The 23,852-nt window shown below is 40.0% G+C and overlaps 1 protein-coding gene across 2 annotated transcripts; it reads left to right on the top strand.

Moving 5' to 3' along the window:
- The first annotated feature begins 4,768 nt into the window (after positions 1 to 4,768).
- hand2 (heart and neural crest derivatives expressed 2) lies at positions 4,769 to 10,859 on the top strand. 2 transcript variants are annotated; one of them, XM_028412099.1, is made up of 3 exons: positions 4,800 to 4,886; positions 4,980 to 5,854; positions 9,497 to 10,859. In XM_028412099.1, the coding sequence occupies exons 2-3, from the start codon at positions 5,234 to 5,236 to the stop codon at positions 9,620 to 9,622; spliced, it is 747 nt and encodes a 248-aa protein (XP_028267900.1). In that variant the 5' UTR covers positions 4,800 to 4,886; positions 4,980 to 5,233; the 3' UTR covers positions 9,623 to 10,859. The 2 variants fall into 2 exon arrangements, with proteins under 2 accessions (XP_028267892.1, XP_028267900.1); XM_028412091.1 differs by having other exon boundaries at positions 4,769 to 5,854.
- Positions 10,860 to 23,852: the final 12,993 nt, after the last annotated feature.

Raw genomic sequence — 23,852 nt, 5'->3', positions numbered from 1 at the left:
TGAGTCCTGTAGGAAGCACTAGCTGTTTTAGATGTCACAACAGCCTAGAAGTGACGTTTTATGCAGAACTCTCCTTAAAAAGACAACAGAAATCTACATACAAGCTAATTGCTACATAGTAGCTATCAAAAAAGATCCTCATAAAGTGGTTGTTATCTCGTGATCAATGGTTACTGATAGGGTCCAACTAGCACTGGAGTTTTGGGATGGTTAGTAAAATATGTCAGTCATCAACCAGGTGTTGACTTGGCCTTTTGTGATGCACAAAGAAGTCCAGTTCATGGAGGCACCACCTCACTAAACCATTCTAATTCTGTAGTCTATGAAAATAATCAGTCTGGTCTCTGTTAGTTCAAATTGGATTTTCAGGGGGCGGTACCAAGAATAAACTGCCTCTGGACGCAAATACAACCAATCAGAGAATCAAAGCATGTGACAGAACAAATAACACAGGCATGCTTTTTGACGACTGTTGTCAATTTAACTATAATTATAATATTGAAAATCCAAGGTGTTCTAATCTGATTAATGGTTACAATCAGTGTGATAGGGTTTGTACCAAGTAGAACTGGGGAGGGTTCCAGATCCATTTCACTGAGATCATTTTTGCATGTTCACTTGGAATGGCTACCTCACAACGCCCAGGACTTAACGGATCTGTTGATAACGTCTTGATGCCAGATAGCACAGCACACTTAGAACGGTCTCATTAAGCCCATGCATTGATGAGTCAGAGAGTGGGACCTTCACCATGGTAGGCAAGTTATGATAATATCATGGTGTAAAAAGATGGGATACGTCTGTCATTGGGTGATATGTGTCAGGTTCCAGTATCTGACAGTTGGCTCATCCAATCAGCTCAAGCAATCTTTTAAAAGGGGGCATTTCAAAATAGTTTCCGATGATTGTGCTCAGTATTAGCTATGTATAAGTCACTAGGTTTAAATATTTCACAACAACCACTAGATTGTGTGGTCGCAGTTGTGAATTATCATCTTTGGAAACACATAATGTTTACCAGCATTGTGCAATTTCAAAATAAATCTATAAATCTTTTGTATCCTTTCTGTAGCAGTTGGAGTATGATTGTACACAATAGACTAAATAATGATAGCATTAATAGGAAGTGAACATTTTTAGAAATGTTTGTCGTCACATTATTTTGTCATCCTGTTTTATCATGATCAACATTAAGGGCGCATGCTTTGTGGTTCCTTTATTTACGCTTCCAGAACATAATGATTGCAACCCATAGGGTCAGCTGAGCTCAACACATGATGACTATATAGAGCTGTGCTATAGTTGTAATTGAGTCCAGGCAGCAACTACGGCACTTCACTGAAAAGAAACTTCCGCTACTCTGGAATGTACCTGCACGTCATCACACAGTCTGACACACATGCACACACACACACACATGCACGCATAGCTTTACTTTCTCCCTCTCTCTCTATCACATACACACACACATCCCTGCTACTCTGTCAGGTTTATTTATACAGAGAAGGAATGGCCAAGATCAGAGGAGAGGGCACATGGGGGGATACGTTTGTGTGTGTGTGTGTGTGTGTGTGTGTGAAAGAGAAGGAGAGAGGGAACGAGGGAGAAAGAGAGAGAGAGAGATCAGGAGTCTGACCGACTGACCTACAGTCTAATTATGTATCATTATCAGGAGACACAAACCGATCTAAATTACTGCAACAGCTCCCATTCACATAGATGGATTACACAGAGCAAGCCGAACACACACACAACCCCCCCACCCCATTCAACACTTAAACAAATATAAATCATATGCCTTCCTCACAGAGAATTCCTCCACACATTCTACATCCCCCATTCTCTCCTTGGGCCTGTCTCCCAGTAGACTCACAACCTTTAGAATCTTTCACCTTTATGTATATCCAATCAGAGCTTAGAAGCACACTTACACTACACCTCACACCGTTAACCATTTAGAAGATTTTTGGGCCCTTATTTAACTTAAGTATAATTTACACTCTTTAACATGACCGGAGCAACAATTTATTCAGGCAGCACATAAGCAGTATTTACCTGACCAGGAAAAAAAAAATGGCACCATTTTTAAGGATTTCCCTGAGTATTTTACATATTTAATTATTTGAATTTGCCACAGCATGACCCCTCCACCACTCCTCTGCTCTGACAGTGCAGCCCGATTTGTGCACCATTCTATCTGTCATGGTCCATTCAATATCCCCATCTCTATCACAGTGCTGTGGAGGACATACTGTATGTCCCATGGGATGTCGGAGCTGCTCTGTTCTAATAGCATTTCCCCACCCTGTTTCAGAAGCTCATGATAATTAGCATGACACAGAAGACACCATGATGGAAATGCGAGTATAAATTAACTGGACTTTTTTGAATATCACACATGTCACACATATTACACTATTAAATCATTGATCAATACCAAAACAAAATCCTCTAATCCTCAGCATTATCCTGACATGCTGCTAAAAACTGTAACAACCGTTGGCTTAGTGCATTGAGAATTCCCAGTGTATCTCCTGATGATGTATAATGACTTCACTGCTGCTTTCCTGCCAACCCAGCAATTCTCTATTTCAAGTAGTAATAGGCAGATCTGGTGGGGAGCTATTTTTGGCAAAATTGCCCTTGTAGAACCCAAAACAGTGCTAAAAGGACAGCAGATACATTCACTTTTATATAGCTACATGCCTTTGTGTCTGCTACACAGATGAATGTATTGTTGATGGATCCTCTTACAACTAGAAAAAAGAAAGACATAGATGTTTATCAATATATTAACGAGCTCAAGGAAATGACAACATAATTGAAAAATCTGGGTTATTGTAGCTTTTGCTACCATTAGGCTTTATGTATTCGACATAGGCTGCCTGGAATCAGTGGCTCTCTGCACCCATTACTGCAATCCAAAGAGCTGTATTTGTTTTAATGCCTGCACTACATAAATAAAATAAATAAAGTGTGTCTATATGACCAATGCCATTATGTTGGAGTGTTGACTTGTTTAGTAGAGGTCTTTCTCTGGATGCCCATTACCATGCACTGCTGCCTGCATCCTGGCTGCTGACTTCTCTTATTGTGGGAAGCTTGGCGACCGTGTTTTGCTTCAGATACATTTACAACAGCCAACATTAACAGAAAACCAAACCCAGAAGCCATTACCTCTGCTTAGCTCTGTATAATCAAGGAGTGGTGTTGTGGAGCTAAATTGTTGTGCATGTAAGCACACATTAAGTTCTTCCAGTTGTATCCATACAGGAGTTGTGATTTTTTTAGGGGTCCTTCCTAATATGTCAGGGATGTCCTCGGGTATATTTAGTTTGTGTGCAGTTGTCTCCTATGGGATTTTATTGATTCTACTAAAACTGTTTCAAATAAAGTAATCCTTGTATTTAGTGGAGTGAGGCAGAATACAAAACATTATATAATACTTATATAATATCATTTACTTGCTGGGAATACACTTTCAGGATCTATTTTTATTAATAACATGTCATGATTAAAAAAAAGTCTATCTTTGAATTATACCGTCAACAATTTATAAAAAAAAATGTATTTATGTTTTTATGTATGTATTTAACGCATTCTTCTCTTCGCGTCTTCCTCAGATATGAAGACAGGACTCCATTATGTTGACATTTGTTTTTATTCCACCATATTTGTTGCATGTTGATCTATATAAAAAACTGTAGCCTAATTATTTTCCTAATTTGCTACAAACAAACGACAGCATATCGAAATCGGAGTTTCACCGCTCCGCAGCGGACTGAATGGTCTTGCAGAAGCTCCGGGAATGCGATCAGGCTGTCGGTCACAGAGTCAGCTCTCAACCGGGTCCTGATATTTACGAACATAAAGGTTTATTCAGATTAAGTCAAATAATAATAATAATAATAATAATAATAATAATAATAATAATAAAGTGTGCAGTTTTTTTGCCTTTTAATTCATTTAATAAATTCTACTATATTTGACAACGCAATTATACATATACACATACCAACAGCTATAGCTATTTTGTACGCAAAGCTGGCAATAAAATATAAACAAAAACAAGCAACAAACAAGTGTGTACGCGCGCGCGTGTATTTAGAGCGCCTGATCTTAGTAGCTATGAAAAATAAATGCATTGATTAGTCCAGGACATATAACATATAGAATAAAATACATGGCTCACGTCCTTCACGGTGCGTGTTTAAAACTGGAAACATTAAGACCGCCGTTACTAAATTATCACCGCTCCATCCAGATAAAACAGAGAACACACAGCCCGAATCAGGCCTTCCTAAGCTTCGTCTCAGGTATAATGAATACACTTCAAGTGAAATAAAAAGAAGTACAATACAGCAGCACAGCTTTCAGAGTGCAGAAAACGAGAGGTATTTGTATTTAAATATATTTTAAAATTGTAGCTTGCAAATGATCATTTTGATCATCGTTGTGGTGACAGCATACACACATAGAAACAAGTCTCCTCATTTTATTATTGACCTTGTAGTGTGTGTGTGTGTGTGTGTGTGTGTGTGTGTGTGTGTGTGTGTGTGACAGAGAGAGAGAGAGAGAGAGGGAGCCCACAGGTCTACTTAGCAGGCCCATTGACATTAAAGACGGGTAAACAGAGCCTGCACACGGGACCGGAGCAGGGGCGGGGGCTCGCCATTGGCTGATGGAGGCTGTGAGGTCAGTTCCTCCTCCCCGGTAGTAAAGATGACGTAGTAAATCAAACTTTCTCTCTCGCTCTCTCTCTTTCTTACCAACAAGCTGGCTTTACAATACTATCAACTAGCCAGTAGAGACCCAGTACCTGCCCAGACTGGTCCTGCCTTGCCAAACGGCACCGAGGCTGACGGCTGCTGGTGGAGAGGGATGAGGTGACGAGCGGAGGAGAGCAGACGGACACACAGTGAGTTTCCAAAAGAAGAAGAAGAGGAGGAGGTTAATGAGTTCTGCTCTCTTTAATTTAGAAGAAGGAAAACAATGTCTTAGGAGGAGTGTGTGGACAGAGCTGAGCGGGCTTCAGGACTGCAGACGGCTCTGCTGCACGGTCGGGAGCCGCTGGCTTCCCCGGAGATCCCTCAGGATGCAAACATCTGCCCCGAGCAGCGTGTAACCAGCGCGGGCGAGTTCAGTGCTGAGAAGGACCCGTGCGCCCGTGAGTGTGTGTGTGTGAGTGTTTGTGTGTGTGCGCGCGCCTGAGTGCGTGTTTGTGTGTGTCATCATGAGTCTGGTCTCGGGCTTCCCTCACCACCCGGTCATGCACCACCACGACAGCCACTACTCCCTGCATGCGGCGGCGGCGGCCGGTCGGTGTCACGAGGACACCGGAGCCCCTCCGTACTTCACGAGCTGGCTGATAAGCCACGCGGATATGTCTCCCACCGAGTACAGCCTCGCGCCCGGCTACAGCCCAGAGTACCATGGCAACAGCAGCGGCGGGTCCGCCGGTGGCCTGGACCCCCACCATCACCATCACCACCACTACGGACCAGGCGGCTTAGTTCCGGGGCCCGGCACTCTGTCTGTAAACGGGACCACGGTCGGTATGCACCACCATCACCACACACATACTCGGACCGTGAAGCGGAGACCTACAGCCAACCGTAAGGAGAGGCGGCGGACCCAGAGCATCAACTCGGCCTTCGCGGAGCTCAGGGAGTGTATCCCTAACGTCCCGGCCGACACCAAGCTGTCTAAAATCAAGACGCTGCGGCTAGCGACTAGCTACATCTCCTATCTGATGGACATCCTGGACAAGGACGGACAGCACGGAGACACGCAGGCTTTCAAGGCCGAACTAAAGAAGACGGAGGCTCGGGAGGAGCGCAGGAAGAGAGAGGCGGTAAGATGGAAGGAAGGGGCTTTTAATAGACACACGGCCCGGGCTTCTTCACGATAAATACAACCCTTTAGAGCTGAGACGACCATTCTGATCCAAACTGTTACATAATAACATATATGTTTAGAAAAAATAAAACTGCTGCTATTTGCAGCTCGGCAGCCATGTTCCATCATGGGTGTTTGTTGAGAGTTCAGTGAATAAGAAGCTAGCTTTTAATGAAGGGATAAATTACAGTCTATATGTGCAACTACTGCACTCTAAAAACCTTTAAAGAAATCATTTATTATACAGTTGGTCTCACTGAAATGTAGCCTAATTATTCCCTGTTCCTTGAATGGTTTATCTCAGAGATTAATGACTGAAGTCCACATGTTAAACACATTCTCCTCGAAAGGTAGCAGAGGTTGAACAGTTCGTTATCTTATGGAGTAAATTATCCTGACGACATTCACTATGAAAGTAAAAGAAAGTTAATTTTAAGCAGTTTAGTGACCTATATATACAAATGTCTCGAATCCAAAGGCAGAGTTTATAGACACGCTGCTGCTGTAGCCGAACACACGCACACACACTGAGGTGAGCTTTATTTTAATTTAATTCGAATTTTACTTTAGAACTTCCACGTGGCCCACGGAGACCTAAGACCCTGTAAATAAATAAATAAATAAATAAATAAATAAATAGTTGCTTTCGTGCAAACAGCTGAGTCTTAACTAATAACGATGAATTAAACTGTAGATGTTTTCACTGAGAGTCTGGGTCTATAGCACACAAAGTAGCGGTAACTCCGATCCGATTTCTTGATAGGCCTGAAATGACTATAATCGTGCTCACAGACAACACTAGGATGTAAATTAGGAAGCTGTTATTTGGAAGTGTCACGATTATCTAACATGATGCACGCGCAGATCACTTCAGGCCTCCACAAGCAGCTGTATGAAGAGATGTAGAAAGGGAGAGGAGGAAAGGGGGATCAGTCCAGCAGAAATAGGGCAATCTTATACCCCGTGTATTCTGGGGAGGAATTCAAAAAGCCAGCGGAGAGTGAGCAAACACTACATCATAAGTGTGTTTGCGTATATCTCGTAATGTCCACTTGACTCTATAGCCACTCGTCGCTAAAGGAAAAAGAAAAAACTTTCTGAATTAGAGCGGAGCCAGAAAATTGGTTGCCATTCTCAGACAGCTTGGAGCCAGGAGGGGCCAGGTTCAGCCATCCAGGCCCACCACCATTATTCCCTGCAACACTTTTCTTTTTGATGGTTTCATCCTCACAGCCTGCTTTATTATGCACATAGTTCTGGTCAGGGCCCTGCTCATATGTCTTACAGGGGTTTGTTTTCTTGGAATATCCACGTGATTTAAACCCATTTCAACAAAAGCTCAGCTGATGGACAGACGCGCACTCCGTGGACAGCAGTATCAGCCAGCCTCTGTTTTATTTGCGGTGTATCCTCTCTGTGATCAGCAGCTAAAGGTCATAATTGATGGTATTTTTTACAAATAGCACGTCACAAAGCTACTTGCATGTTGTTTTGACACGGACTTAGCTAACATCATTGTCTTACCTTACCTTACCTTAGCAAAGGAATGATGTGAGTGAACAAACAATGATACAGAGCAGGCCAGCAGAGAATGGAGAATAATTATTTCCTGTCTGTTGTCTAACGTGCTGCCTATAGGAAGTGTGGCGCATAATTGAAGCCAGAAAGCATTTTCTCCTCTCAAACTGCAGCCACTAATAGGAGAATGCAGCCCTGTTCATAATTCATGTCTTCATGTCTTCTCTGCTGCAACAGATATGTTACAGGTGGATACAACTATATTTCAAAAACACTTTTAAATGAAACATGGATCTCATGATCCTCGAAGACTTGAGGACTGGAGAGTCACAGAGTGTATGCAAAGAGGTAGATTTAATGCTGCACGGAAGAGTTTGTTTTTGTAAGTCAAGCTGTGCATAGTTTGTTGTACTTCAGTATTCAGAGAAAAGGGGGGTCTCCAGGGTCAGCCTACAGGTTTAACTGTTTCAGGCTCCACTTTGAACGCATACATAACAAGAACATGATATTTTATTATTATTTTATCTCTGCCCCTAAACTTATAGACCAATATTTTGATTAGCAAGAAAAAACTGCTCCATAGTACATCTTAACATTTGGCTGCATTGTTTTATTTTTGAGTGCAATTGAAATTTTAGGTATGCCATAAACAGCCTGCAGTGACGAGGGCCTGCTGCCATTACTGCGAGAAATTAAGCAATTAATCATGCAGTCTATATTTATAACAAAATAATCCCATCGCCTCACAATAGACATCCAATATAAGATCCAGAAGGCCATATGACTATTTGTTTTACATGAACTATTTTTGTGTAAAAGATTACATAGCAAAAACGCATCTTTGCCCCAGCGAATGATATAGGATGATTTTATGTGCTTAGTAAATAATTATGCATGCTGTAAATATTGGTGCTTGTATGCTCGGTGCTGCAGTGACGTTCACTGGAACATAAAGCAATGGAAGCCCATCAAACTCGAATAAGCGGGTGTATTTTATCCAAGCAAGATTTTTAGTGATATGTTCTGTTATTGTTATTATTATTACCATTGTTAATACAATACAAATACTAAAATACTAATATTAGCAAATAGGCCGAATAATATTATATATATATATATATATATATAATATTATTTATATATATATATATATGTATATATTGAATTGAAAGATTTGGATCTTTTGACGCACAGAACCTTTTATTTATGTATTTTTGGCAGTGAAGTGCCGAGCTCTCCTTCCTCTCCTTTTAGTCCCTCTGATTTGGTAATAAAAATAGCACGGCCATTTGACAGCTGAAAGGACTAAATAAATAAGACATTTCGTGAGTGGTACAAAAATAAGCTCAAATTATATTTACGCACAAAAAATCATTCAACAGTAACTTCTGTCTACAGTGAACACAGTGCTCTTCAAATCCAGACACTCTCCCTGTGGATGGAAGGACGGCTGCTGCTTGTTGGTGTGTGAGTCAGGCGACGTACCGACGTTACGTTTTTAGGACTGATGGAAGAGTCACATTAAATATAGTGTCATGGTGTCATCCCAGTACAGCTCACAGTGACCGTCCAAAATCCATTCAAAATGTGTAGCAGGCCTGCGGTCCCTCTGACACTCTCTGCATTATACATTTCATTGAACATCTGTCCTGCGCCTCGCTGTTTGTGCATAAATAGGCCTAAATAAAATACAAGTGAAATACAGAATGTACACTACCTAATATAACAATTATATATAATAATATAATAATAATATGTTTGGAACACATGGCGCACAGATACTACTACTAATAATAAAGCAGACGTCGCCTATATTCAGTGCAATCATTACCAAGTCCTGAAGTAGTCTGCGTAAAGAAGTATTCCAGAAATGTCCTGGAGTATGAACTAATAGCTGCAGTACGCCTGCAGGGGAAATGATAAGAGATTTAATCTGCAGCTCTCAGAGCAGCCTGCTGCACTGCGGGTATCCCAGGTATCCAGCCTCAGCACGGTTCAGGGGCCCTGTACCAAACCATGCTGCGTATTTGTGTAGTTATCTGTTTTCGTTTAAGTAAGAACAATTGTCTTTTCTCCGCAGGTGGAGATCCCAAAGACAACCTCCTCGTCCTCCTCTTCGTCGTCCTCCTCGTCAGCGGGCGATAAGAAGAGTAAAGGCCGGACGGGTTGGCCTCAGCATGTCTGGGCCCTGGAACTCAAACAGTAGCGCCTCCCCTCCCTCCCTTCCTTCTGCAGGTTGACAGCACTCCTTTCCTCCCCCGGCTCCGTCCTCCCATTAGAGACACAAGTTACGGGCTCTGATGAACTGTGCTTAATGGCAGTCATCGTCAATCTGTCTCTCTGGACCTCGAGGCTTCCCACAGCAGTGAACAGTGGACGCTGTGCGCGGTGAGACGGTCTGCTGACATGACTTTGGAATAATGATTGAATAATGAATTCTCCACCATACTCCACACTACATAGCTAATTACCGGTTTTAATTGGAGACACTATCATCTGATCAGTACTTGATGTCCGTGTGGCAGTGAATGTATATATGGCTTGACCTCTGTGGCTCTGTCTGCAGCCGGTGACGTCGCTAATAATTTCCGTTTCATTTGAAACCATTTTAAAGCCCTATTGTAGTGTGAGCAAGATGTATTAAAGAGTGGCCCATATAAGCCCTGATTAATCTTTTTATGAGATATGTTCCTGCCAGATGTTGTCACTAAGCGAAGCTCTTCATACCACTGCGAGGTTGGGAACGGAGTCCGGCTAAGACTTCCTGTCCAGGGAAGGAGTTTTGGGGATAGGCGGAACCATTTTCAGTGTTTCTACTTCATACACAAACACACACACACATACGGGGTGTTTTCTGCTTTATTTAACGGAATATATTTATGTGCAATGTGGGCCGTTAGAAGGATCCAAACGCCACTCTTAACTGACTGACAGCGGACATTTTGCGTATAGCAACAGGACACGGTGTGTGAAGAACTCTCTCTCTCTCTCTCTCTCTCTTTCAATTTTAAGTTGTAAATGTAGTGATGTCACGGCGATGACGCAGTGTCCTTGTGGTGTGAGCCTAAATGATGCTTTATGTGGGATGTAAACAGTGTCTTGATTTAAATAAAACCCCGCCATGGTTACATGGATGGTAAGTTCTGACTCCTGGTGAAAGTGCCTTGGTGTCAAAGACAGACATCACACAGATGTCAGACTTACAGACAAACAGAATATTTTAAAGAGAGTTTTACATTACTAGTGGTCTTTGAATGCATCATGAAGGAAAAAAAAATCTGTAAAAATAAAAATTAAAAAAACAAAATTCTGAAAAAAAGCTATCTAAGCTATTAATGGACCTAACCCTTTTTTGAGAGTTTTAACACCTCTAGGTATTTGGACATATGTAGTTCACAATGACACCAGTTTATTTCATTTATAAAAAACATTATTATTATTTTTTTTAACCATTTCTAACAGTGGTATTCTCCATAATGACGTGCTGGATTTCTCTCTGCTAGTAGCGATACATGTGCCATAGAAGTGCAGGACTTTATATTGCACTGAAACATTTATTTTTTGATTTCAATTGAATTTAACATATTTACAAAAAACAAACACAAAACAATTTGCTTTAAGAGCCAAAAATGACTTTAGAATATAATTATTTGTATCAAATATATTAGATGGCTTTAAGCCACTTTCCTGGTTTGTGTTAAAGCTGGATATTTCTGAAGAACTGTTTGACCTTCTGGTTTCTCTCTCACTCGTAAAGCTGCTGTTATAGTACAGTGTAGTAGTACATATTGTTGCATGTTTGGAGCTCGTCCCATGTTGCTTGGAGGGGTTATTGTGTATCTAGAAATACACAAGTGGCAGGAAGTGATCACATAGAAAACAAGATTATGTCATAATCATTGTGTAAGAACAACATTAGAACGCTAACCCTACCATTGGAATGTAAATGTTGGATGAGACGGAGCAGGCGACAGACCGTGTGTTTAGTAATGTTTGAGGGCACACTGCAGCATGTGTGGTTAGCGTAGGAAATGCTATCATGGTCATGGAATGATGGAAAAACACCTAATCAGTTTTCAGCCACACGTTCCAATTAGGTCAATATAGCTCTCACTTTGTGTGACGGGCACTTAACTTTAGACAGTAGGGAGAGATTCTGCCTGTAGTGAAAACACTTTATGATTCATGACACCAGCAATACAAAATTGGAACCACACACTCTTACCCACTTCAATAAAGCACCAGAGGCACAGTCACTTCAGGGTGACAATTTTATAATGACACTTCTATCTAAAATGATATTTTCAGACCTGTAGTAATGACCCGATGTGCTCTATGTCCTATATTGCTCTGTAATGTAATATTATAGAGAGTTGACAAAATTATGGGCCTAAAAACTTTTTAGATTTTTTTTAAGGATAAGGATCTATTATTATTATTATATTATTATTATTATTATTATTATTATTATTATTATTATTATGTCTTATCTTTGTAAAGACAGATTAAAGGAGGTGTAAATGACAGATAAAGTTGTAAACAGCGGCAAACAGGTCCTTAGTCTTGATTTAAAAGGGTTTCAAGAGGCAGTTTTCTCCATGTTTGTTTCAGATTTTTGGTGTAGAGAAACTAAATGCTTCTGGACCATATCTATTTCTGACTGGCAACAGTCAGTAGACCTGTCCCAGATGATTTGAGAGGTCTAGACGGTTCATCAGTAAACCAGTGTAAAGACCTGGAAACAGAAGGGATGTGATCCACTTTCTTGGCATCTGTGTATTTTTGGTAGTATTTTGTTATTTTTCATAATCTGAGCATGTAGATGTTAAACAGTAGAGGGCCTAGAGTGGAGCCATGTGGAACTACACCTGGTAATCGTGTTGCTGTGCAGAAGGCAGCATTAAACGTTAATGTTTAAATTCAGTCACAAACAGTTACAAACATGCTGCTAATTGCACACTGATTTCCAAATGTGTGGGGGAAAATAGTTCCTACATAAAATTCTTTAAAGTTGCTTCTTCTAAATTGCAGAGATTTTCTTCAATAATGTTTTCTGGCCATTTGCACCATAAGCTATTTATTTCAATTTTATATCAACAAAGAAGTTACATGGAATTAATTAAAAAAATGTGGTTTAAGGTGTTTAAGATTGCAACTTTTTTTAGCTTGGTTTCATGCCATCTGCTGGCACACAAGCAATATTCTGTCAGTCAAGTGAACCGAATGCACTCTTCCCTGCAAAGGCCTGATCACCCTTCCTTTGCAGCCTCTTGTGGTGCCTTTACTGTGGCACACTGTGCATTCTGCTGTGGCTAATGTGCGTGTCCTCAAACATGTCATGTCAGCCAAAATCTTATGTCTTCTGTAACATTCCTCAGGGTCAACATATAATATATGAACATTTCTGGCTTTATTTTTTAACTTCAGCTCACCCCAAATGTCTTTTATTGACATGTTTCCCGGTCTTCATATTGTCATTGCATCTGATGCAGCTGTCAGTCAGCTGTCCATTGATAAGACCTTATCTGGCATCCCAGTCGGTATGTTGATGGAGGGAGACAACAAAAAAAAAAAGAAGAAAGGGGCTTGAGAGGATTTTCTCGTCCTGACAAAGACTAACGCGAGATGTAATGGCCTGGCCTGGGGTGAAGACAGGAGAGCAGATAATTAGTGAGAGAGCTGGCGTCAGACGAAGATGACCCCACTATGACCGGGACACGCAACCACACACACACAGACACACACACACACACACTCCTACATGAGGAAGCTGTATTTCTCTTGCGCAGCTGTAGAGAAGAATAAAGCAAATGATAGCTAAGGCCTAGAGTCTAAAACCTAACCTAAACCTAAAATACCACCTCTGGTAATACTGTTGACGTAGCATTATTTTTAAAGGTCTGTAATTAACTGTTTATAAGTTCAGCAATCAGCTATTTATACACTTTTTGGGTTGCCAGGTTTGAAAAATCTTCCTACAGCGTTTCTTTTTAATTCAATTGAATTGAAATTGTCTCAAGGCACTTTACAGAAACCCAGAGCCTAATCGAGCAAGCAGGGAAGGAGGCGGAGAGGAGGTAGAGGAGGCGAGGAACAAACATGCAGCAAACATCACACATTACAGAGGACAAACCTTATTCACAGAAGTAACTTGCCCAATTGTCATTCAGATAAAATGTCCTGCAGTTCTAAATGTAAATAAATCATTAAACATTTTCTCCAAAATCCATGCAATTATAATGGATCTTGGTTCAGTGGCCTGGGCCATTTGAAGGGTATAGCAATTTTTTGAGTTAATTATTAGTAACATAGCCTTGGGTCATTCTGGGTCTCATTCCATATATATGTGATCAAGATCACTTATATACCAAAGATGGCATTTTGGCATCAACATTCATATTTGTGTTACCTGAAAGTTTCTAAGTACCTGTAAGTCAGTGTCAATTTTAGGATGCCAAGCAGAAATCTCAGTCAGGGAGAGAAATCATCTGATTCTCTATCATCCAGTGTCAACCTGAAGCAGAGGTGTCTGATGGTACAGTGTCCTCTTGAGGCTGGCTCTGAAACCGAGTCGATCCTCATAGACATCCACGTTAAAATTTCCAACTTTACAGCAGACCAGACAGTTCTTTAATTACATGCATATTAAAGGATATTTTTGAGTGACAGGTGGAGGTTATTTGCTTCCTCTCCTCAGCTCTACCCATGTTCTCACCTGATTCAAGAGCTGACAGTGGATCCAGGTTCTGTCAAGGAGAAGACAGACTACTGAGCTTTAAAAACCACTCTGCAAAAAACCAGTGAGTCATGGAAGGTTCATATAAATTTGTTTCCTGTACAGGGAATATCCTGGATAGGTCACTAGTAAAGTACAGGGCTAACACAGAGAAACAACCATTCACTAACAGGAGTGGTCGCATAAGAAAGTGCAAGCTCCACACAGAAAGGTCTAAGACAGGTTTGAACCATAGCCTGTAAAGACATATGTACAAACCTTCTGTGATTGCAGGTCTCTGAGGGGGATTTTGTGTCGGAGGTTCTGACAATTGCTATGTTGAATGTATCCAAACCAATAATTTAGGTCTGCAATTAATTATGCAAAATCTTAAAAAAAAGTTTTCAATAGAAAAACCAGGCAATAGAAAAACTAGGCTGTAAACGTTATGCTAACACGGAGCTCTGTTGGGATGGTCTCTCTTTTGTAGTCTGCCCTCAGAGGCCACATGGGGAACTGCAGTTTTTATGCATGACCTTCATTTGTCAGGCCTAGAGTGGATCAGGCCACCTGTGCCTGTCACATCCATTAAAAATGAATTCAAACTACAGCATAAAGAACAAAAAAAAACCAACAAATTAGTATGAATGTTTGCGAGTAGAAATAAACTAAATGTGTTTAAAGGAACTCCTGGGTCAATGTAGCATGCCTCACACATAATACCAACAATAACAAAAGTGTACAAATAAAAATCAAATGAAACCCAACAGAAGCAACACAAAGATCAGCCTGACAAAGGAAGAAGAGACAGAAGGGAAAAGGTGAAAACACTCCAGTGACGGCTTCGACATGAGAGATGTTTATTCACAAAGCACTGCACTACATTATATAGCAGTACATGTCTTTCTAAAAGAAAGTTACATTTCAGGTTTCATTCATAAACGTAAGGAACCATTTCAAACTATTCTATGCAACACAAGCTAACTGCACATTTCCTGAACTACACTCAAAACACAGTGAGGCATTACATAAAGTATTTAACAGCACATGCCAGTTTCTAGGTTTATAACAACCCCCATCACACACACACACACACACACAGACACTAGCATCACAGAAGCACACACTTATCTTTCTCCTTGTCTCCTGTCTGTCTCTCGGCCGGCCTCTAAGTGCAGTGGACTGGCGAACATGATAGATGACCAGGCTGGAATAGAATTTTTCCCTGTGATAATACAAAAACATCTGGCAGCCATTACTTCATGCAGACCCCTCCCTTCACCCCCACTCACTCCTCCTTCTTCCTCTTCCACCTCCCTACCATCTTGTGCCATTTTTTTTCTACTGCCTCCACCAGGGGGCTCCAGTTTTACCAAGTGAACTGGATTTCCTTTCTTGTACTTTATGGGTTCACTTCACCCTTGAAAAACAAGACAAAACTTGAAGATTGTCCAGATATTTTGACTCACAAGAAGGCGATGGGTGTGATTGTGACAGACAATAATTAGAAAAGTGTGTGATTGTGTTGGGTTGGGAGTGGAAAGGAAAGGACCAGGAGGTATATATGGAGAAGAAAGGAGAGGTGAAGGGAGATGAAAGCAGAGAAGAGGTTGGGCCCTTGGCAGCATTTGAAACAAACCCCCAGGTCACCCTCTTCAACTATGATACAATGCTTTACACACACGCAGGCACACCAACAGACAGATAGGCCTATCCATCAAAAGAAACTATGACAAAATGTGCTTTTTTCTTTAATCAGCCCTTGCAATAAGAGGGAAATGCTGGATTCATTAGCAGCCAAACCAAAGACAGCCTGCCCATTGTTCACTTTTTATAGATGGCAGAAAAAACTGGTGAAAAGGGGAAAAAAGAAAGAAAGAAAGAAAGAAGCAGGAAACAGAGAAAAAAATGGATGTGGAGAATTTATAGCTTCTTACCATATGGGGCTTTCTTTCAATTAGGCTTGCAGAGAGCAATCAGCAGCACAGCAGGTCTTCAGCCTATGGCCTGGGACATGATGTAGGTCATACTGCTTTCTGCCAACACAATTAACACAAGAATCCAGCAGTGATTCTTGTTTTTCATTATTTCTATTCTATATGCAAACAAAAAGATCAGTACTGAATGACTATACAAGAGAACACGATCAGATAAATAAGATTGTATGATTGGTATATACATTTATTCAGAGAAATGATCCAATATGCCACCTCTGTCAGTGGTAAATTGTGTGTTAGGCCTCAGTGTCCATCCACTCAGGTTTTTTTAATCAGTGGGATGATGATGATGGTCATGTGTCACTAAGTATTTAAACAACAGGCATCTGTCAAAGTCTGACCTTCACAACATGTCTTCGTGTCATGTGTGTCATGGTACATCAAAAGATGATTTTAGAAGAACACTAAAGGACACTGCTGCCCATCTGCAGGTGACTAAAGATCATGTGGAAAAGCCAGAGGGGATGATGGGAAAATATTGGATAAATATTGGATAATAATAATTGGATAATAAAAGGAAAATTACATTCCAGTATCTGTGGAGCATGGTTGTGGTAGAATCATAGTTTGGGCCCGTTTTGTTGCATCTGGATCAGGACGGCTTGCCATCATGGTGGAATGATGAATTTTGACTTATACCTGAAAATTCTAAAGGACAATGTGAGCACATCTGTCCATGAGCTGTGTATCTTCCCGTACAATAGCAATGACATTGGCCATGCCAGTGTTCAAATCCAAAGCATGCATCCACTATTGTCCTGCGTGTGACTTAACATGCAGTGTCCAGGTTTAGAACCATATGGTTAAGCTTACATCATCACAGTGTTACTTAGCCTGGTCTCCACGGGGAAGAATTCCATTAACTCACTTTGGGTCATGGACGGGAAAGCAGCGAACCCATTTCAAAGCTCGCTCTTGTTTTCAGGCTTTGAATGAACAGGTCAGCAGGAGCGAATGGTTGTACGATGACCAGTTTCTCAAGGGCTCACGCTACAAACTGCAAGAACACAGATACAAGCAGCTGATTTAACAAACAGAAAACATCATTGTCCACTGACTTTCTACTGGAAATCAGAAGAATGCAACTTACAAACCGCTCTAACATGATGAGACAAAACACAAATGCATCAACCCTGGTGACTTCAGACTTTAGACCTCAGTTAACGTCACTGAATGAAAAATGCAATCCACCCAAGGAAATCCTGTATAAATATTTTTAATAAATTGTATTTAAAACATTTTGTCTGCATTCGACAGAATTACCAGAGAAGAATGAACCACATACCTGAAGTCTTTATAGTGTTTCATCTCCACCTCAATCTCCAATGTGATCATGAAAGCAAGTCCCCCCCCCCCCCATTTTTGATTCCCAGCTTTTTTTCCCCTGCTTATATGAAACGGTTCAACAGGTTTCTTTTTATGTGTCATTTTGCCTTGATGTTCTTAGCACAGCAAGAAGGTTCTTGGTTTGAATCTGGCTGGGGTCTTTCCGTGTGGAGTTCGCATGTTCTACTCAAGCCCGCTTGGATTTTCTCAGGGAACTCCTGCTTCCTCCCACATAACTAATTAATGCATGTTAGGTTAACTGGGGACTTTAAAGTGGACATGGATGTGAGTGGTTGTCTGTCTCTATATTAGCCCTGCGACCTGTTCAGCAGGTAACACGCCTCTCACCCATTGACAGCTGGGGAAGGCTCCAGCCCCGTGGTGACCCAGCAGCACAGGACAAAGCAGGATGCGACATGTTACTACCATGTATCTTGTGACTTCATGCTGTGATGACAAGAAAGGATCACCTACACTCTTATTTAAGCTTGTTATTTGGTACTGCTACTACACAATTTCACAGTATGATCGATTTGTTAGTGTGTACATTTCAGTAGTTAATATATATATTGTATTTTAAACATTTAGTCACTTTTTTAAATGTGAACATTTACCACAGTTCTCTACTGCATCCTCCACGTGAGACACCCTGCAGCAAATGACTGTGTCACTGTGAGTGGTAGCTGCAACAGAATTCATCAATGAACGCAATTCACAATGTGACCAAAAGACACAACGGTTTGTCTGCTGTATATGACTTTTAGAATCATTTTAACTATGAAGTGAGTGGAACCAAACTAAAAATATATATTTGAGCACATTTGGGCCAGTAATTCAGCTTCTACTGAAAGCAATTAATTATAAAAATTAATTTTATATTTTTAAATTTTCAATTTATTACTTCTGATATTTATAATTGACACATTAATTTGCATGTTTGGTGAACATGATCAAATGCAAATGCTATAGAATAATATATATCTGCAGTAGAACTGTTTAAGTACTACACATTTATTAAGCTGAAAATGTCTCGTTTATCTCATCTCATCTATAAACTGCTATAAACAATATATTAATAATTAATTAATAATAATATTATTTTAAATCACTTATTACTGTTAGTCTTAAACAACGTCCTATAAGAGTTTATAATCATGCTAAGCTTCCTGTTTTAAAACCACCAACAATGAACAATAATATTATAAGCAAATTCTAAATGATCTGTGAACATCATCTTTTGCATGTTTAAACTTCAGTTTCCTAAGCGATATTAATTTGTGGTGGTCAAGATAAATACAGTAAAGTGACTGAGCTGAAGTCAAGGTGACTTGGTCCTTTTTAATCCCTAAAACAAACCGCTGAATTAAACGCGATGCTAAAACGGCACAGTGTCTCCAGGAAATTAAATCAGGCATGTTATCACATCTGATGTTTACCAGACAGTGGGCACTACCCTAGGAAAGACTGACTGATAAGGCGTGTGCCTTCCATAACTACAATATGAATTTATAGTGTGGCTAACTATAACATGGTTATTCTGTGGATTATTATAGAAATATCTTTTACACAATAAGAACTACATCAGTCATGGCTGTGTTCTCTCTGATTTACTGCAGTGTGAGCCTGTCGGTCTCCCGGCGATTTATTGGTCGTTAGTTGCCATGTTGGCAGGTCTCACACCTTTATCCTGGGTGGCCCTCTCAAGAGGCACGCTCAAGACTTTGACCAGGAGGCCCATTTACACATCTAACATCTTTGTTTCAATCTTTTTTGAAAGAAATCCACTTTAAAGAGTGTTTATATTGTGTGTATGGTTATTGTTTAGTTAACGTTCTTTTTGTTTCAATGCACTTTAGCACCTTGGGGTCTGTGAAAGGTGCTATACAATAAAGTTTACTTACATGTCTGTTAAATGTTTGCAAAAATAATGCAAAAATATGAACTCTAATTTCTGTGACATTACTGCATTTGTCATCGCTGCATGATGCAACCTTTTCTTTATAAAATCTTACATACCCAAAAATTTTCAAAATAATTGGAGAAAATACTCATTTTCTGGCATCTGCTCATACATTCACTGCAAATATGGAGATTAGTATGCTTCATAATATGCCAAATGTATTTGCTGAAATCGGAAGGAGCATTGCTATATTTTTATTTTATCAAGCATATACATACACCACTGCAGATAAGTTATGGTTATGGTTAACATAAACAACATCATATCATATCATCACAGACATTAACATCATATCATATCATCACATCATACAGAAATTAGTTGAAGTTCAGATTAACATTCTTAACCACAATTTTAAGTTCAGTCCATAAAAAACAGATAATAATAAGTAAGAATTCATGATATCCAAATTTACATTTGACCTACATTTGATTTTAAGCAGGTGAAAAACAGAATACTAACTGGTTCCACAGCCTGGATATCCTGGATGTGAGAACAGCAAAAGGTTCCTGTTTGGCAGCCAGATGAAATAAATCCAGGTATAACTCGGTGTAACAGTGTGCTAGAGGCAACAGAGGTGCACTTAATGTCACTGTGAGGAAACAACAGCTCTCCTGGTCATTTAATTCAAAGGAAATGTGGTCATCTGCAACACCGTGGGTCTGTGACACCCATCCAGCACACTTTATCTGGAAATGAGACTGCTGTAAAGAGATACAAATTATCCAACAACACTGCAAACTAACAACCCCCCCCCCTCCCAGAACACACACACCTTGCAGTAAATCCGGAGACCACCCGGGTCTGGGCAGACCACCAGGCCAACAGGTCCACTGATGCATGTTTTTGATCAGCAGGTCTGGAAACACACATAAAACCTGGTTAAAGGTGGACACACACAAGTATGTCGCCATAACACTGTCACATACACAGCTACACACAGGCAGACACATGGACAATAATGGAGCCCTGGGTTTTATGGTTTCAGATATATCCGGCTAGTGTGTGTGTGTATGTTTGTGTGTGCGAGCCTAACACCATTAGGACTGTGTGTGACATGATGAGAGCTAATGGGCTGACTGATAGAGTGGGGGTGAGCATGTAGATGGGGTTTAGCATGGAGGACATCAGAAAAACTCCCTGGAATAATTCATTAGAGCTCAGCCGCTGCCAGATGCAGACCGCTGACATACTTTTGTACCTCTAAATGGTAAATTAAGTATTATAATATTATTTAAATATTACAATATTATAAATATAATATTTGTAATTAATGTAATACAATGGCATGAATGAGCAGGTGGTGATGCTATAGGCATAAAAGCTTAGCTGCCAAAATCTAAACCATTCTTGAGTGATATATTTTTTTCAAGCCTGTGAACACAGTCATGACAGAATTGGTTTGTTTTGGTAAAGTGCTCCATGACTTCTATATCATTGTCCACTTCCTGCTAGTGTTATGAATTAAAACACAACTAATTAAGGTTAGAAAAAAAACAGGGTGCATGTTATGAGATGAAACTGGAGAAACACAGCTTGTACATTTTGTTGATTGCTTTGTGACAACTCTCTTCAACTTTGTCATAGTTATAACGTATTACTAAAACAAAACAGACTGTAATAATGTAGTAACAGTCCAAGGAAATAGTGCATTGTATTTAATGTATGATGTTCGCTGCATGTTTGTTCCTTCCTCTTTCTTTCTTTCATCCAGCCATTAGCAGGAGGGTTCTTGCCACTGTTACTCTTAAGGGGGTTCCGGCTCTGGTTCTCTGTAAAACACGTTGAGAGATTTTGAAAAATTGAATGAAATTGCATTGAACTGAATTGAATATTGAAGAGAATATGGGTAATTAAAAAACAACTAAGCAAACAAATAAATATATAATTTTATTCACAGTATATTAAAATGACACAAATCATCTTCCACAGGGCAACAGCACTAAACCTAAGAAGCAAAATCAAATTTATAATCAATAAAAAAAAGAACCAATCAATTAACTCAAAAGATTATAGAGAATTCCATAGTTGCATTAATTGTTTTATTTCTTTATGTCCACTAAACTATCAAAATCCTTCTGCACTTATTACAGTATATGCTCTCTGTATGTACAGTGTAGAGTGTCACTGAACCCAACTCAGCCCATGGGATGTAACCGACTTGGAGGTTATTCTGTAGCACAGTAGTCTGTGTTTTGGAAGGTCAGTGAAGTGGTGTGTGGAACAACACTGACACTCAGAGGTGTTGTAGTGCTACTGCAGTGAAGGGATGACATGAATTTGTGGGGGGCTTACACTCAGCATCTCCTCATTTTGTGACTGCTCCTATAGGAGGAAAAAGAAACAGAGGTTATCAATTCACTCAGTTCAATACATTTATTTAATTTAAATAATAAATAAATCAAAATACCTTTTAAAAATCAAACAACTTCTCCGCTGTGTGTCACATCACAATTAAATTGTGTTTAGGTGACAGTGAAACTATTCAATATAGGAAACCTTGAAAAAGAGGGGCCCTATGGCTGGCAGAGTGAAAGACGATTTCCGTCCAGTGGCATTGACTTCATGAAGTGTCATGTAGTGCTTTGAGAGATTTGTAGTCTCATTGTTACAAACTGAAGTACATTGCCACAAGGCTGTGTGTCTTCTTCTTTTTGCTTTGTACACAAATGACTGCACAAGAACAAACCTCAATACCCAGAAATACACAGAGGACATTGAACCTTTTAATCTGTCTGCCAGACTGAAATATACTCAAATGGTGGGACAGGAACTGCCTTATTTAAATGTCACAAAAATGTGAAATGAAGACATTTGTGTTGAGTGAAGTAATGAATGCATATTTCAGCACCTAATTAGTCCTGCTGCCACTACCTGTTGCATTGCAATTAAGAGGTTAATTGAGTTACATTTACAGTTAAGACCCCTTAAATATATGTTAGAAGAGTCAAGTTAAGTGTATTGTTTTGCACTGTGTTACTACATGGAAAGAACATTATTACTACATAAAATTACACCACAAGTTTTTTTTCAAGTCACTAAACTCAAAACTGATCATTCTAAACGCATCAAATGGTGATTTTAAAAGCATCTTGAAACTTAATATATGTTTTATTGGACCCCCTACTGTTTGGGGATTGTGCATTGGTTCCCATTAACGTGCTTAATTTCAAATAGGCCAATCATCTGTCTCCCGCCTGTTAACCTCTAACCTCGCGTCACCAGGCTCTTCGTTAACTTTGGACCGGTTTGGTTGCATTCAGCCATTTAAGTCCAGCTGTTTTGGCTGTTTTGGTGGTATGTGCTGCTCTATGGCTCACATGTCTCTGTTTTAAGCAGCATGCCACTGCAACTGAGAAAAGTAATCTAGGGCATCAGTTAGATGAACAAACTAGAATATAGTGTTATTAAATGATTTGGTTGGATTTATGAAGATTACCACAATTTGTTCATGTTTGTTTGAAATACTAAAAGAAAAATCGGATCAATTACTGTCATTAAAGTCAATTCAATGAGAATGAGAGGCTTCAAATCGACAACTCACGTGTCCGTGAACTCAGATCTCCTGCAATCTTTGAGGTTGAAGTAAGTAATTCAAAATAATCTGCACGAATGTAGTTGTTTATGTACAAGGGTGATAGATAACTAATATTGAGTGGTAAAGGACATATTACGACCTATTTCTGGGTTCAACCATTTACTTCGTTGCCACGTGTTTTGCCATGTGAGTTAGCTAACCCTTGCTATCGCTGCATTTTACACCATAGACCGTATCGAAGTTAGTTGCAGAGGTATGCTTTGGTGCTCCTGACTACCAGTAGTTCAAATTTGTCCTCTGTGATATGTTTTTTTCCAAATGAAAGAAAGGGAGCCATTCTCAGAAGCGGAGAGAATTTCACTGCAAATTGTTGCTGGAAACTCAGATATTGAGTTGTCTGATGAAGAAGATCAAGATGCCGTGTTTGAGCCAGAAGCAGCGGAAGATGATTTAAAGAACTCTGAGGATGAATCTCAGACAGGGCAAGCAGATGCAGAGGAGTCAGATGAGGCAGAACAGTCTACATCTATGGCTAATCGGCGTCCACTGTGGAGCAAGAATTCTAAGTACACCTTGACATTGTATTAAAAAAGAATGACTTTTCTCTAACAATTGAGACTCATTTTAATTCTGTTTTTCCCCCACTTTATTGTTTTTCTTTAGATTGAATTCCAACACAATGATCCTCCCATTATTCAGAGCAGACTACCTTCAGAGTTACAGAAGGAAAGGGCATTGGAGAGCAAGCTGTTCCTTATTTGACAGAATCTGTTCCCCAAGGAGCCCACCTGTACTTTGACAGGTTCTTTACAACAATCAACCTCCTCGACACCCTGATGGCAAAAGGGATGACAGGGACTGGAACCCTTATGAAAAACTGAATTCCAAGGAGTGCAAGAT

This window comes from Parambassis ranga, chromosome 1, assembly GCF_900634625.1.
Source record: "Parambassis ranga chromosome 1, fParRan2.1, whole genome shotgun sequence".
NCBI classification, from domain to species: Eukaryota; Metazoa; Chordata; class Actinopteri; family Ambassidae; genus Parambassis; species Parambassis ranga.
This window is presented reverse-complemented; position numbering and strand designations above follow the sequence as displayed.